The sequence below is a fragment of the Ranitomeya variabilis genome, chromosome 5, assembly GCF_051348905.1.
Source record: "Ranitomeya variabilis isolate aRanVar5 chromosome 5, aRanVar5.hap1, whole genome shotgun sequence".
NCBI lineage: Eukaryota > Metazoa > Chordata > Amphibia > Anura > Dendrobatidae > Ranitomeya > Ranitomeya variabilis.
Window position 1 is genome coordinate 501,885,534 of NC_135236.1, and position 16,975 is coordinate 501,902,508.

The window sequence follows — 16,975 nt, forward strand, 5'->3', positions numbered from 1 at the left end:
AGGCCACAAAAATCAGACTCGCAGATACACATTAAATAGTCACAAAAGCTTACCTCTCCACAGTAATCGTTGCCCCTAAGGTTTAAAATTCACTTTTTAAACTAAATTATTAAGGTCAAATGTAGAATTAAAATACATAATCTATGCACAAGCTTGGCTTTTGGTGATTTATTTTCCTGGAAGTGTATGGTTTGGAATAATTCCTGTCCTCTGAACGCTTGAAGTGCCGCTAAGTTTTAGTGTTCTACCAATCCATCAGCAAGATGTTGACGCCTTCCAGTAGCGGTCAGCAGCAGAGATGTGAAGGCACTTTAGCTGGAAATTGCAATCCATTTTAATGAAGAAATATAATATTTTTACAAATTTCTAAGTCTTATGTAGATTTCAACTTTTTACTATTTTAAAGTGAACATACGATTAAAGAGTGATTTTTGTAGCTTTATCAGCGCTGTAAATATGATTAATAATAATAATAATGTCTCTTTTGGTATCTCGGTGTGTTCATTTAATGGAATTCTTGATCTGTCTCCTGTCTCCACAGGGTGTCCTTTCCAACATCTCCTCCATCACAGATCTGGGCGGCTTTGATCCGGTCTGGCTCTTCATGGTCACCGGGGCTGTTATGTTTGTGCTGGGGTTCGCTGGCTGCATCGGGGCACTACGGGAGAACACCTCACTTCTAAAATTCGTATGTCATTTAACAGATAACAGTTGTATGATTTTCATTCAGAAATGTATTCAGCAATTTATTTTTCTGCCAGTAACCTGAAGGTAGACTGTGCGCTGATTGAACATTGAAGGTCCATGCTCTGTATGGAAAAGCGTGTGTAAAATGCCCAAGTATTTTTAGATTATGCTCCCCTCTAAAGCCAGTAACTTGTGTATAATATCCTAAAGAACCATGAATGAAACCTATAACTGATAGTGGTTACATTTTACCAGGAACTATAGAAATAAGTCACGAAGTTGAGTCGTCCGTTTACACATTTACCTGGTATTACGGCAGCTCTGCTTCCAGTAAAGCTCGGGATTCTGTTTTCTGTGCATGAATATCAGGGAGACGAAATGCACGGTGCTCAGGAATATAAAGAATATATATGGCTATATCCTTTGCTACACATCTTTCGACGTGTCAAGAAGTGGATAATGCCCTCAGATAGTGACTTATTTACCAAACAAAGCCATCCGTGGTGCTTGAACTTACCATACCTTTGGTGCACCATTCAGAAGATGCACCAGTAATCACTGATATCATAAGATCCATTACAGGTATCATTTTAACCAGTATAACGGCCTGACACTGTCTGCTTGTTACTGTGCATAATCCTGCTGACAGGTTCCCTTTAAATGACTTTGTTGCTGTTCCAATACTTTTTCTGATACTCATTGAGTGAGTTGGTCACCTTCCTCTAGTCACCACAGCGATTTATTCACCAAGTTTGACCTGATGAATGTGGAGATGACTTAATCACATTCTTTCTGATACCAGTGGTTTTATGACTGTTTATCTTTGTTATGATTGTGTTGCTATGTGTCTACCACACCCATAGCCCATTCATTCATTCATTCATTGACTTATTTCCTCCATGTTGTGTTATTAAACACGTGGGTGGATTACTATCATCTTTGCAGATATGGGCAGAGACTCTGCTGAACATACTCAAGGGTCTTTAGTTACTTTAATATTTCTTGGGTTTATCCTGGATATCTTGAGAAAGGTACCTTCACACATTGCACTCAAATTGGATTTTTCCAGAATAATTGCAAGCTCTAAAGCCTAAGCGACCATCACAATTATAAAGGGTATCTGTCGTTTTATTTTAATAAATCAACGGTACATGTGAAGATAAAAAACATTGTAACTTCAAAGAAATCTGCTTCTTTCTCCTCCTAAACTGATCGTTCATTTTTATGATTATCAATTCAAGGGTAAAATCCTTTTTTTTCATACCGAATTTCCCATTACTGAGGAAGATGACAGTTGGTGCTTATAAAGTTCTATGGAGAACTAGAACTGTGGTTTGAGGAGAACTTACAGCAGGATGTCTGCCTGCCGCCAGTTTTTCCCATCTCCATAGAATTTTAAAAGCATCAACTATAAACACCTATCTTAGTAATGGGAAAGTCTGTATTCTCTGAACAGATTTTAGCCACTGAGAGTGAAAGGTCAACACAGGAGGAGAAAGAAGCAAATTTCTCTGATAAAATGTATGACAAATTTGCTGATTTTCATGTGTAGTATCGATTTATGAAATATAAATTAATACATGTTTTAAAAGTAGAATTTTTAATTTATTAATTTAATTCATGTCCTTTTTCTTCCTTGCAGTTCTCAGTCTTCCTTGGGCTGATTTTTTTCCTTGAGCTTACAGCAGGAATCTTGGCCTTCGTATTTAAAGACTGGATCAAAGATCAACTAAACTTCTTCATTAATAACAATGTTAAGGCATATCGAGATGATATAGACCTGCAGAACCTCATTGACTTTGCTCAGGAATATGTAAGTCTGATTGACATGTATTGCTTGAGTACTATTGTGACTTGTTAGGTTGACATGAACAACCATGTGTCTTGAGTAGAGATTGTCTTTTAGCTTTGCAGCATTTAGTTAAACTACCGTATTTTCCGGCGTATAAGACGACTGGGCGTATAAGACGACCCCCCAACTTTACCAGTTAAAATATAAAATCTTCTTAAAAGTCGGGGGTCTTCTTATACACCCTATGTCGTCTTATAGGGCCGGTGAATATGTGCCTTTTGGGGGGGGGGGGGGAGTGGTCCTGATGACGACGGGGCGTCTCACAGGAAAGTGAGTATCCCCCATTACCTCATCATAGCGCTGCAGCGTGGGGTCTCTGTGCTGGGAGCGGCGGCTGCTGTGCTGTGGGGCGGCGGCTCCTCTTCTGCAGTGTGGGGCCTCTGGTGCTGTGGGGCGGTGGCGGCGGCGTATCTTCATGCAGTCGGGGCTCCTCCGGCATCTCCCTAAAGCTCGGAGGCCCCACGGCGCTGGCAGCTCCATCGGTACAATGCGGTGGCCTCCGGGAAAATGGCCGCTGCTCAGATTCAGATCTCGTCCCGAGATCTCGGGAGACGAGATCTGAATCTGAGCAGCGGCCATTTTCCCGGAGGCAGCTCAATAGGTGCGATGCGGTGGCCTCCGGGAAAATGGCCGCTGGGGGCGGCGCATGCTCAGATTCAGATGTCGTCCCGAGATCTCGGGACACGAGATCTGAATCTGAGCAGCGGCCATTTTCCCGGAGGCCACCGCATTGTACCGATGGAACTGCCAGCGACGCGGGGCCTCCGAGCTTTAGGGAGATGCCGGAGGAGCCCCGACTGCATGAAGATACGCCGCCGCCGCCGCCCCACAGCACCAGAGGCCCCACACTGCAGAAGAGGAGCCGCCGCCCCACAGCACAGCAGCCGCCGCTCCCAGCACAGAGACCCCATGCTGCAGCGCTATGATGAGGTAATGGGGGATACTCACTTTCCTGTGAGACGCCCCCTCGTCGTCATCAGGACCACTCCCCCCCCCCCCCCCCCCCCCCACCCACCCACCATATACACCCGGCGTGCAAGGCGATACCCGGCGTATAAGACGACCCCCGACTCTTAAGAAGATCTTCAGGGATTAAAAAGTCGTCTTATACGCCGGAAAATACGGTAGTTACACATATAGCATTTTTTTTGTGGAATTCGCACCAAAATGACAGATACCCAAACATAGCACTAGAAATAAAAGCATGTATTTTACTTGGATCCCAAACATTCTTTTAATTGACAACTTTTACATGATTGGTCTTTTTGTTGAATAGTGGTCTTGCTGTGGTGCTCATGGACCCAATGATTGGAACCTCAACATTTACTTCAATTGTACAGATTCTAATCCAAGTCGAGAGCGATGTGGGGTGCCGTTCTCTTGTTGTGTGAAAGACCCTGCGGTACGTTTCTTTTATTTTTTTGGTTTTATTGGGTCTGTATTGTTGGCACGCCTCAAGGTTGTACCTTTTCTCTTTAGTAATGAAATGAGGTTTTGTCCATTTCGCTTAGGCTGGCCATACACATTACATGGACAGTATGGTAAAAAAGTTTTTAAGGGAATCTGTCACCCCCTGGATGATTTTGAGCTATTACTATGGGCATACAGGTAATAGATGGTTCAACCAGCCTTACCTGTATGCCTCATAGCTGCGGTGTAGATCTTGAGAAAGGCCGTTTTAATGTTTTACCAGGCTCCGGGGGGTGCTGTGCCTGGAAGAAATACCTGCATCCTCTCCGTTATAATGACACCCACCTCCCATGTGACGCGCAGATGGGGCGCTGTAATCCTGCACATGTACTGTCCACTAGGGCAGTTATGTGAAACTTATCTGCCCTTCTATGGACAGAGTGTTAATCGATCTTCTGCGCAGGCAACTCACTGCGCAGTAGCAGAGACTCGCCTGCGTTGAAGATTGATGAAGACTCTGCCCATAGAAGGGCAGATAAGTTTCACATAACCATGTGAGTGGTGAGATTTACATTGCCGCAACTGCTTGTCACAGGTCAGTGCATGGGAGGAGGGTGCTATTATAATAAAGAGAGGAGGCAGGGATTTCTTCCAGGCACAGCACACCCCGGAACCTGTAAGAAACAATTAACATATAACATTCAAACTGCTTTTCTCAGCATCTACACTGTAGCAATGAGGCATACAGGTAAGGCTGGTTTAACAATTCTATATTACCTGTATGCCCATAGTAATAGCTTAAATTGATCCAGGGGGTGACAGCTTCCCTTTAATGGTTTCTAAAATAGAAATGTTAGTTTATTTTTATCAATTATAAGTGAATGCAGAAAAGAGAAATTCAAATCAAATCTATATTTGGTGTGACCACCCTTTGTCTGCTAAACAGCATCAATTTTTCTAGGTACACTTGTACACAATTTTTGAAAATACTCAGAAAGCAGGTTCTTCCAAACATCTTGGAGAGCTAACCACAGACCATTTGTGAATATATGCATGTGCAAATCATTCTTTCTTTATGTAATCCCAGACAGACCCAAAGATATTGAGACCAGGGCTCTGTGGGGGGCATATAATCCTTTCCAGGTCTCATTGTTCATCTTTACACTGAAGATAGTTCTTATTGACATTGGCTATGTGTTTGTGGTAGTTGTCTTGCTGCAGAATAAATTTGGAGCCAATCAGTCGCTTCCCAGATGGTATTTCTTGTATAAGTATCTGCCTCTATTTTTCCAGCATTAAAGGTGTGTTCCTGTCTCCAAGTTCCTATCCCAAAATGAAGTAGATGTATAATATTAGCAAATAACAGCAATTATAAATGTAGTATAGTTTTTCTGATTCACTGTGCCTTTCCTCATCTGCAGGCATTGCAGGACCTTAGGTATCCATGGTTATGACCACTGATACAGTGACAGCCAATTGCTAGTGGTCGTAACCATGGATACCTAAGGTCCCGCAATGCCTGCATATGAGGAAAGAGACATGGCGAACCAGAAAAACTATACTACATTTCTAATTGGAGGTATTTGCTAATATATTACTACATATTGGGATAGGATTTTGGAGATGTGAATACCCCTTAAAGGACACAATTATCCCTGACCAAATTCTCTACTTCATTTGCTGAAATGCAGCCCCAAACTTTCAAGGAACCTCCACCATGCTTCACTGTTGCCTGCAGACACTCATTATTGTACCTCTCTCTAGACCTCTAATAAACAAACTGCCTTCCTTTACTGCCAAATATTTCACATGTTGACTCATGATTACAGAGCAGCTGCTGCCATTTTTCTGTATCCAATGACTGGGCATAATTGAGTCACTTGGACTTTTTTTCCATGTCAAAGTAAAATTCTTCCATGAAGACCAGCACAGACTTTTACAAACAGTAGATGGGTGCCAGTTCTGGGCTGACCGCACTGCTAGGTCACCTTCTGATATGTTGAGTGAATCTCATCTTTGTAGCAGAGGCTGGCTGGTTCTCACCCAGTCTTAGGCCTCCTACAAGCCAGTTTTAGTTTCAGAATGAATGTTTCACCTGGTTGGTATGATTGGTTACTCATACATCATGCTCCTACGTACGAATATAATCCTACAAAAGCCCAGTGTTTGTGTAAGTGTACCTGCAAGAATTGATGCTGCTTTGAAGGTAAAGGCTGCTCCCACCAAATTGATATGATTTAGAATCTTCTCATTCACTTTGCACTTTAATGGAGTTGTCCCGTTCAAATGGATATGTCTTGCAGACTTATAAGTCCCCCCCCCATTGCACGCACAGTGCGCTGCGGGGATTTGCTGGTTTCTGAGCCGGTACCGTAGGGTATATATGCGTTGTACATACCCAGAGCCCAGCTAGTGAGCACGACCTACACTTGTTTTATTATTTTTCATCATTCTTCGTGCTGCACTTTTTGTTCAGTATTCCTTTGCCAATTGTTGGACCCCCTTATGTACTTTTTTAGAAGGTTTTCTAAAGCAAGTTGTATTTCCTTTGTACAGGAGGATGTTCCTAACACGCAATGTGGGTATGACGTGAGGCTAAAGCTGGTAAGGCTGCCATTACAATGCCGTCGTGTCTCTGCCATGATAATTATAAGACATTACAAATCCTTCCCTTTTTGATTTCTGAATTGTGTGCGTAAGAATTTACTTGCATTATATGTAGAACATGATATGCGCTGTTCACATGTCTCTGCTTGTAATAACTTGACAACAACATAGCTGTACATTTATCCTTGTAAAATGCATCTGAACATTGTGCTGTAGGGCTGAGCGATTGATTTTAAAGGGAACCTGTCACCATGTTTGACCAACACCTTTCAGGGCTTATATACAGCATTCTATAATGCTGTATATCTGCTCCCAACCCGTCCTGCAAGAGAAAAAAAATATATTTTCTCCATTCTCTGATGGGTGTCGCTCTTCTTGGTACAGCGCTTCCCATCTTCTTGTGATGCCGTCGTCCTTCTTGGTTTGTGTGGATGACACGTCCCAGCGTCATCCACACAGGCTCCCTGGCATCGTGCTCCTGCGCAGGCGTACTGATTTGCCCTGTTGAGGGCTGAGCAAAGTACTGCAGTGCGCAGGCGCTGGGCCTCCATGACCTTTCCCGAAGCCTGCACACTTGCAGGACTTTGCTCTCCTCTCAACGGGGCAGACAAGTACGCCCTGTTAGCCCCTGAACATGTGCTTCCTTCTGTGCTCTGTCCCTCTGTTTTTCCTCCTATACATCATGCACCACAATTGTAAACTGCAATAAGATTTTCTGACCTATTATGTGTCCCCTCTCCCTCCTCCATTCTTCCCAAAATCTGACCAGTCTGCAAGCTAATAGACTTAGACTTGTGTGGTGGAATCATCCATAGTGAAAGGTTTACACGTGTAGGATATCTTGTGGAGATCCAGAGAAAGCCGGAAGGAAATACACATGACCCATTTGCACCCAGTTGGTGTGGGGGTTTTTTCTGTCACCCATGACAGCACCACAAGAGAAGGGGATCCATTCTTCAAGGATGGGAAACCTCATGATAAAAAGGGGCGGCACCACTCCCCCCATCAGTTGGGTTCCTGTCCTTGACGGAGGAACCTTGTTATTACGGAGACGGAAAAGAAAAAAAAAAAAGGTAGAATGGATTGTTCCCATACCTGGGCCTGTTAGTTTTCTGGCAAGGCACTGTCTCTGCTGCGGCCATCGCCATGGACTCGGAAGCGCCACTGTGGGTCCAGGGGAGTTTTTCCCCATCTGGTGGGTGTGAGCATCAGCACCGTTACCTTTATGGTTGCCCGGCGGCATATTCCGGTCTGTGCAGGCGCAGGACGCGATCCAGGAAGTCGCGCCCTGATGACTCGAATCGGTGACACTTGACCCAGATGGTACTTTCGGGGGATGGTACTGTAAGCTGCAGGGAACGTGCCGGCCAGGCTGGGCTCCTGTGCTCCAACATGGATACACAGCGGCCTGAAGTGCAGTGTCCAATGCAGCAAATGCAGCAGCAGTTGGATGAGGAGCATCAGCTGCAGCATCTCCATACACGTCGACCGTAGCAGCCCCAAAGACAGAAAAAGCAAGTCCACCAGCAACCACGTTCAGGACGATATAGCAGCAGTGGGGGTTTCTTGGGCAGAGTATGAAAGTCTGGTGAATCCAGGTAGAGTTGGCACAGCTCAAGCCGAATGGAGGAATACGCAGTCTCCAGGGGAGATTTATTGGATGTGATTCTGCCTCCTGATCTTGCACCCTGTATATCTTCTGAGTGGTGAGTGATTTTCATGAAAGTTCAACCTGTTAATGAGGTGTTTTTTTTTAATCTCTATTTTGTTCGGTCTGATACCAGGAGACTCCTAAAAAGAAGAAAAAATGCACCTCAAAATCCAACCACAGAGAATGTGCTGTCTGCGGACAGGGATTGGCTAGGACTTGGCCCCAAAAATTGTCAGTTCTGCATTGAATAAACTCTTTCTAAGGAATCCCCCAATTTTACCTCTGATTTAAGATCCCTTATCAGAATGGAGGTAAAAGCTCCTTAAAGTCACTATCCCACTCAGACGAAGTAAGTTCTAAAAGTATGAAAAAAGCCAGGACTTCCTCTCTGTCTGATAATTCCACCAAGTGAAATGGAAAGTTTCAGTATGAGTCTTCGAGGTCCATCTCATCTGAAAGAGACTTGGGGAGTCAACATTGTTTTTTTCTAGAGGAAATGGATAATATAGTGAAGGTGATAAGATCATCAATGGCATTAGTTGATTAAAAAAAACCAAAAAAACAGAAAATCTATCCAGGACATAATGTTCTGGGTTCTTGAACAGAAAAAAATATAAGACCTTCCTCATTAATGAGAGGGTTCAGGGCCTTATTGATAAAGAATGGAGAAAACCGGAGAAAAGAGGTCCCTTCCCTTCATCTTTCTAAAGGAAATATCCCTTTGAGAAAAAAGCTACAACATCCTGGGACAAAACTCCTAAACTGGACTTGGCAATTTCAAAGGCTTCAAAGTTTTCACTTCCCTTTGAAAATATGGTATTATAAAGTGACCCCTTAGATAGGAAAGCTGATAGTTTATTTAAGGGAGCATCGGAGTCTTCAGCAGGAGCCTTAAAACCAGCCATAGTGGTGACATGTACAGCTAGGTCCCTGACGGTCTGGTTAGGAGATCTGGAGGATCAACTAAATGGCAAAATGGCAAGGGATCCCATTTTAGTCTCACTCCTATTAATGAATCGAGCAGCTGCCTTCTTTTCGGACGCCTCAGCAGACACGGCAGCCGCATTATCTAACATACGTCGCAGAGTCGTTTGGCTGAAATGTTGGCCCGGAAATGTGCATGAAAAAGTGAAGCTGTGCTCTCTTCCATGTGAGGGAATATTCAGTCGATCAAGTCTGGGATGATATCCTAGAAAAAGCAGGGGATAACAAAAAGGGTTTACAAGATTTCCCTTTCCATTCTTTAAACGGCGACAGCGGGTTAGCCAGAAGAGACCATCCAGGGACCAGGACAGATGGAAGGACCAAACCAAAAGAAGTAGAGAAAGCCCTCTCAATGACTCTATTTCCCACATATGGTGGAGCCGCTCTCTTCCTCCCGCCCTGGGAAAAGATTTCCTCCCGCCCTGGGAAAAGATTTTCTCCCGTGTCTGGATCCTCAGGCTAATAGGATCAGGCTTGAGACTGGAGTTTCACATGTGCTCCCCAGAGAGATTCATCATAACTACAGATGGGCGGGCCCTTGGATGTTCGGGTTCAGCCAAACAGTTTGAAAAAAGTTTGGGTACTATAACAGTACCTGAGCCCGGACCCCGTTCACTTGAATGGGGGCCCAAACATCCAGTGTTTCCGACGCTGTCATGGCGGACATCTGCAGGTTGCTGTTTTTAGGCTATGGAGGGGCAATATCCATGGCCCTTTACCAGCCTGAGAAAACCAGCCCCCAGTTGTCCTCCTTAGCAAGGCTGGTTGTCAAAATAGGGGTTGGACCCCACGCCTTTTTTAAATTTATTTAAATAATAAAATAAATAAAGAAACGCGTGGGAACCCCTCTATTCTTGATAACCAGCCTTTCTAACGCTGACATCTGTCAGTTTTGCCTGGCTGATTATTAAAAATACGGGAGAACCCATGCCATATTATTATTTTTTTTAAATTATTTATTTAGAGCGATGGCTGATGAATACAGCCGCCGCCTGCTCTCACTTTTGTTAGCGGCAGCAGGCATAGGCTGATGGGAGCAGTAGTCCCATCAAATGACACATGTGACTGGAGGTAAACTTTTTTTTACGTCCGATCACAGCTGCGGGCTCACTATGTCATTTGACAGTGTGGAAACCACCGCTATCTGACCGGTCGTAACGATTGTACAGCCAATCAGAAGCCATGTTTGCGGCGCTATCATGCATATGACAGCGCAACAAACACCTGGTGTTCAGGGGGTGTAAGGGTGGGAGCGAACCCGAACAGTAACACGGACTTCCTGGTAAATTCTGTATTCGATGTCTGTGCCTGAACAGTAGGTATTCAGTACAGACGCTAAACGTTATTGTTCAGGTTCTCTAATCATATCGTCCCCACAGGCATCTCCGTTATGACAATTGGCTTTAGAGACAAGTCTTAAATCTAATAGAAAAAGGCATCTTATTAAAAGTCCCACCAGAGGAAAGGAGGAAGAGGTTCTACTCTTTTTCTGATAAAGAAACCATACCATACTTTTAGGACAATAATCAATTTAAAGGCACTGAACAGATTCATAAAAATTCCAACGTTTAAAATGGAATCAATAAAATCAACTGTAAAATTGCTGTTTCCAGGATGCTATGTGGCAGTCCTTTACCTAAAGTACTCCTACTACATTGTACAGAAACATGTAGATATCAGCGATTCCTCGGGGTGGTCAGGCATTTTCAATACAGAGCCCTTCCCTTTGTTCTAGCAAGAGCCCCTCAAGTTTTTACAAAAATATCAGAAGTTACTGCTCACCTTCAGGCAAGAGACATATTGATAATTCCATATCTGGACAACTTTCTGAGAGTAGGAAGCTTGATTTGGCACTGTCAGAGGCAGGTGAAGGTAGTGTGCAGCTCCCTAATGAGCTTAGGATGGTGTTTAAATCTTTAAAAAATCAAAACTAGAGCCATTGAAGGCACAGATCTTCCTAGAGAGCCCTCAAGTGGTAGATGCCTTCCCGGTAAAATGGAACTTCAGTGTGACATGCGTTTCCTCCAGTATGTCTGATTCCATCAGTTCTAAAGAAGATCAGGGAGGACAAGGTGGGGATTATTCTTATAGCTCCCTTCTGGCCAAAGAACAACATGCTTTTTGGTTAGGGACAATGTCAATCACCGATCCCTGGGTTCTTCCAGAAGATTCGGACCATCTCTCTCAAGTTCCTGTGCATCATCCCCATCCCCAAGTGACGGAATTACATTTAACATCCTGGAACTTGAAAGGTCGATGCTAGAAGGTAAAGAGATTTCCTATAATTTTGTTTCTACTTTGCTCAGTAGTAGAAAACTAGTTACCACCAGAATATATACTGTAGGACGTGGAAAAAATTCCTGTCCTCTACAGTGGCTACCCTAGGCAGAAAGTACCGCTTAATACTATCATAGAGTTCCTTCAGAAGGGGCTAGAACAGGGTCTTTTGGTCAGTACCTTTTTAAGGTTCAAATACTTCCCTAAGTGCACTGTATAGTTATGACCTGGCAGGCAACAAGTAGGTCTCAACATTTATAAAAGCATGTACTAAGTCCAGACCTGTCCCTACATGAAGGGTACCCCCTTGGGATTTGAATTTTGGTTCTGACGTCATTAACCGAGTCGCCCTTCAAACCTTTAAATTAATTGTCAGCTAAGATAAAACTCCCCAGTCTTGTTAGCAGCATTGATGTTGGCTTGCAGGGTGAGTGATATCCAGGCCTTGTCAATGGATCCCCCATGTTCTGTAGGATAGGGTAGTTTTAAAACCAGACCCAGCTTATCTCCCCAAAGTATTTTCTAAATTTAAATAGGCCGCGATAGTGTTGCCATTCTTTTTGTTCTGATCCTAAGAATCCTAACGAAGAACGATTACATACATTGTCAAAAAGTGTCTATTACAATATTTGTCAGTCGCAGAGCCTTGGAGAAAAGATAGGGCTCTCTTCATCTCCCTTCAGTGATATAGAAAGGGATGAAAAGTATCAAAAGGTACTTTAGCAAGATGGATTAGAGGAGCGATTTAAGATGGTCTTTGTGGGCCAGGTAGAAGAAGTATTCCACAGGCTGTGGTCCCTCCCTAAATTCATTTTTTTTCTCCGTAATTCTCTCGTGGTGCTGTCACGAGTGACCAAAAAATACAAAATTACTTACCTGGTAATGTGTTTTTTTCAGAACCCATGACAGCACCCTTATATTCCCTCCTGTTTTAACTTTTCTGGTTGGTGGGTCTAACTTGATAGGTGAGGTTGAAGAGATTGTATATTATGTTGTGTCATTAACTACTGGAGGTCCTCTCATGCTGTGTAACCCAACTGATGCGGGAGAGGTGTCGCCCCTTCTTATCCTGAAGGTTTCCTGTCCTTGAAGGGCGGATCCCATCTCTCCTGGTGGTGTTTGACATCTCATAGGGGTTGTGCCATAAAAACCATACTGCATATTAGCTGATCTACAGATAGGTAGTAACTATAGTAACTATGATTGCTAGGCACCACCACTAATCCCAAAAATAAGGTCATAGACACCTGTCTGGATGGAGTTGGTGCATTCATTGTGTAGAGGAGTAGGGGGTCGTCCATGCTCATTACTGCTACATTCAGCCAGGGTTTAAGCCCCCTTAATTCTCAGGTGTCCCCCTCCTTCTATATTTATAAGAAATGCCTCAAAATAGAAAAGCATTTTAAAAACCTATCACTTGCCATTTTCAATATCTTGCATTTTATAGCTGTAGTCTCACCTGACTCTTTTCTTTACAACAGGAGCTGGAGCAGCAAAGTTATATATATACTAAAGGATGTGTGGGTCAGTTTGAGAAGTGGTTACAAGACAACCTAATAGTTGTTGCCGGAGTGTTTGTTGCAGTTGCTTTGTTGCAGGTATGTACGCTCACTGGATTCTATATTGAATATATGTGACAATTACAGCTTGCCCATCTTCAAAGAAAAATGGAACAGTGGTAAATAATGCTTTAAAATAAAAAGAAGAAAACGCCTCGTTATGTGGATTGAAGCTGTGGCTGCTCCTGCTTTACAGGTTTGCTGCTTTCTCCAGTCTTTGTTGAGAGCTGCGATGGTCACGTCCTATCAACAGTTCTTGTTCATTGCAGCCAGTCGATGTCCTTAGCCATCATGCTGAGGTAGATGGCACAAGTAACTGGCTGCAGTGGTCACTTACTGTCTCCACAATATAGACTGGTGGGAAGCAGCAGACCTTGGGCGCTAGAGTGGTTGGGGCTACAGTAGGCAAGCAAAGCAGCTTTGCCTCATATTTTTTTTTTCTTTTAAGATGTACATTTCCTTTAACAATGTTACAAATTACAATGAAGATCCAGAAAGTGGCATAAAAACCTTAAACCTAATTTCCACATCTTTCCACTTAGACTATAAACCTATATGGAAGATGGGCCATTGTGCTTTTCTGTCTGTATGTTACAGGGGTTATCCTAATCAGGCATATATTTCTAGGATAAGCCATGATCAGTAGGGGTCCAATACCAGTCCTGTTGATGAAATTGCTGTGACACTGGTTTAGTGCTTTTCCCTTTTTATTATCCTTTTCCTGCTGAGTTCCCACTGAGAAAACAACCTGCATTTTGCTAACTTAGATTCAGTACGTTACCTGGGATTTAATATTGTACTAGTTGCCCTGCTGTACTTTGATTTCACCCTTGCTTAAAAAACATACAGTATTTGGCAATTGCTGCGAAGTCTTTCATTTTCCCAGTTGCAGTAGTAGAGTATTGCTGCCCTCTGCAGGTTATAATGGGCTGTTCCAAGTGGCTGCAAATGTTATAAATGGATTAAAATAAAGTGGGTATGACTTTTAATCAGAATTTTTTTTGAGCAGATTCTGTTCAAAATGTGGACCAGTCTGTCCATCATCCTTGTCCAATTTACACAGTTTCTCTTGTCCGCTATAATGGTAAAGAGAAATATAAGATACATAAACTATGGTTTTTGTGTTTAACCCTTTTAAAGAAAATAAGTCACCACATAACACTGCCCTCTTTCAGATGTTGACAGATTTCAGTATCCTGTCTGTTAAAGGGACTTGGATCCTTCTGACAGATGCCCTTTAAAGGGACTTGGTCAGCCCAGAATGACTGTTCTAATGAAGTACAGGTGCTCGGTGCACCATGACGTGGCCAGTCATTTTACTACACTGTCCTATCTGATTGTTTTCCCTCTATCTCTGCCCTTCTCAAGCCAGAGCTGTCAAAGGGGGTGGGGGATAGTGGCAAAACAAGCAGGTGTGAAGCTGTAGTTAAATAGTTAAATGTTTGGCCACATCACCCTGCATCGGGCACCTGTACTTGTTTTGAGCAGTCATTCTCTGCTGACAGTCCCTTTTAACCCTTTCACCCCCAGACCTGTTTTCACCTTTGACCAGGCCAAATTCAAAAATTCTGACCACTGTCACAGCAGCTTGGAAGGGAAGGAGCGCCATTTGACGTCTTAAATGCGAATATTGCTGGAATCATTGCTGGACGCCATGTTGCATTTGACGAACTACATCTCGGTGAATTCATCTAGGTGTGCAGTGATTATATTGACACCACTGGTGTGTCACAGAATTTTATACCATAACCTGCGAAGAAAAAATGATTAATTCTTTTACCACCAAAATTTTGTTTTAGCCCCAGATTTTACCTTTTCACACTGGGAAATGGGTAAAAATGGCACCAAAATTTGTCCTACAATTTCTGCTGAAAGTAGAAATACCCCATATGTGGCTGTACAGTACTGCTTAGCTACATGGCGAGACTCTGAAGGAATGGAGCCCCATTTGCCTCATGGAGCACAGATTTGCCTAGAATAGTTTGCGGACTCCATAATCAGAGCCCCCAAATGCTAGAAGAGCAGCATAAAGACCCCCTCCCCCCCCTAAGTGACTCATGCTTCTGGAGACACGCACCTGTAAATTACGTGGGCTCTCATAACTGCAGAGATGCCAAACATGCAAACATGTGGGTGGAAAAACATGCAAAATCGGCACTGTATCAAATACTTATTTTCCCCACTGTATACGGTGGTTTAACCACCACAAGAAGTGAAGTATAGCAACTCACGACATCAATAAAAAAATATATATTTATTAAACACTAGAAAAACAAAATATGATCCAATAATATTATAATGATATAATCATACAGAGTTGTTCGATTATTAGAAAAAGGAGCACCAAAAACGCTGAGTATCGCATCATGGGGGAGAGAGGTATGGGTTCTGACAAAAATGAGTCCCAGTAGTCACCCACTGTAACAATATAAAGTGCTAGTGCTCAATAACTACCTAAGCCACTACAAGGACCCAATACTGCAGAGATATACCCCATGGTCCAGTGACCCCAAGTCTCACACATGCAGAAATGACTATTAGTCCCATAGTAAAGTCTTACCCTTCTCCATTAATGCTGACACCCCTACGCGCGTTTCGCCCACAGCTTCCTCGGGGGGCCCGCATGGTGTGACTGTCTCTAACATTTTGTCTTTATAGTCCTAAGCGTTGCCAATCAGCGGCGCATGTCTATGACAAAAACTGGGCGCCACATCACTCCGAGCGCCAACATGGCGGTGCGGGTCACCGGGAAATCCAGGATGACGTCACTGACCCGCAGACATCACTATCAGGCACCGGAAGTGATAGGTGGAAAAACATGCAAAATCGGCACTGTATCAAATACTTATTTTCCCCACTATATACGGCGGTTTGCGGGAACACAGCTCACGCAGTGTCGTATGTATTCGGCAAATGACGGGGAGGGGTTAAAGGGCATCTGTCGGTAGGATAAACCCTACTAAGCAGTCTGTATGGGCATGTAAGTCTTAGAAAGTTGAATGGCTTGATGTGATCCGATGTCTTATTCCAGAGAAATTCATGTTTTTATATGTAAATGAGCTGTTCAGCCATATGGATTATTTTACATGAAGGGAAGTTACCAGTCTAATGCTGACAGAATGGAGAAAATTTAGACACTTTTTTTCCCATCTTCTCATCTGAGAAAATCTGATCCCACTCTGATCAGTGTGATTAGCATAATCGGCCCAGTTCTCTCAGATGAGAGAAAATGGTCATGGGACCCTAGCCTAAGGTTTACTCGTCTTACTAAGTATGTATGGCTTATGGTTTAGAGACAGCTTCTTTAAATTGAGGAGAACCTGGTGTGAGGGGTTGCCTCGCTCCGCTGCTTCCTCAGGTAGATGCTGGAACACTGGGAGGTGTAAAACCTGCTGGTTTATTAAAGTCCGCATAGACCAAGTCAGGCTTCAGAAAACAAGAAACAGAGCCTTCCTGGCTTAATGGAAAAACAAAACAAAGTAAGTTCAGCAGAATCCTTTCTCTGCAGGTTTCAACCTGCAGACACCACACACTGTCCTCAGATCCTCCTTAGAGCTACATGGGAGTGTTTCCTCTCCCAAGACACCCCCGACTGAACCACAGGTCCAGGTATATATCACATGTACTAGTCATGTGATCATGACATCACTGCAGGTCCTCATACACCTGCAGGTCCTGCAGGAAAAAGGGGTACTGTGAGCACCCTCCCACCTGCACTGCGGGTGCTCACATAAAACCGCCCCATTAAACTCTGTACATAGCCTCTGAGCACCTAGTGTGCTGGAAACACAAAAACATTCCGGCTTCACATCACTGATCCCTGCATGCGCAGTGACAGGTATGTCCCTTTCTCCACAAAGCCAGTGATTGTCACAGTGGACCCAAAGCCTTTCCTGATCACCGAGAAAACTGCTCTCCTCCTGCCTGACACTGATCTGTGTGATCGGT

General features: G+C 43.6%; 1 protein-coding gene across 1 annotated transcript in view; it reads left to right on the top strand.

Annotated features, from left to right (window-relative positions):
* TSPAN17 (tetraspanin 17) overlaps positions 1 to 16,975 on the top strand; it is a 68,468-nt gene that overhangs the window by 45,649 nt on the left and 5,844 nt on the right. The window contains exons 3-7 of the mRNA XM_077265708.1: positions 542 to 688; positions 2,330 to 2,500; positions 3,816 to 3,941; positions 6,506 to 6,553; positions 12,950 to 13,066. Of these exons, the coding sequence (XP_077121823.1) occupies positions 542 to 688; positions 2,330 to 2,500; positions 3,816 to 3,941; positions 6,506 to 6,553; positions 12,950 to 13,066 (609 nt within the window). The remainder of the gene's footprint in view (positions 1 to 541; positions 689 to 2,329; positions 2,501 to 3,815; positions 3,942 to 6,505; positions 6,554 to 12,949; positions 13,067 to 16,975) is intronic.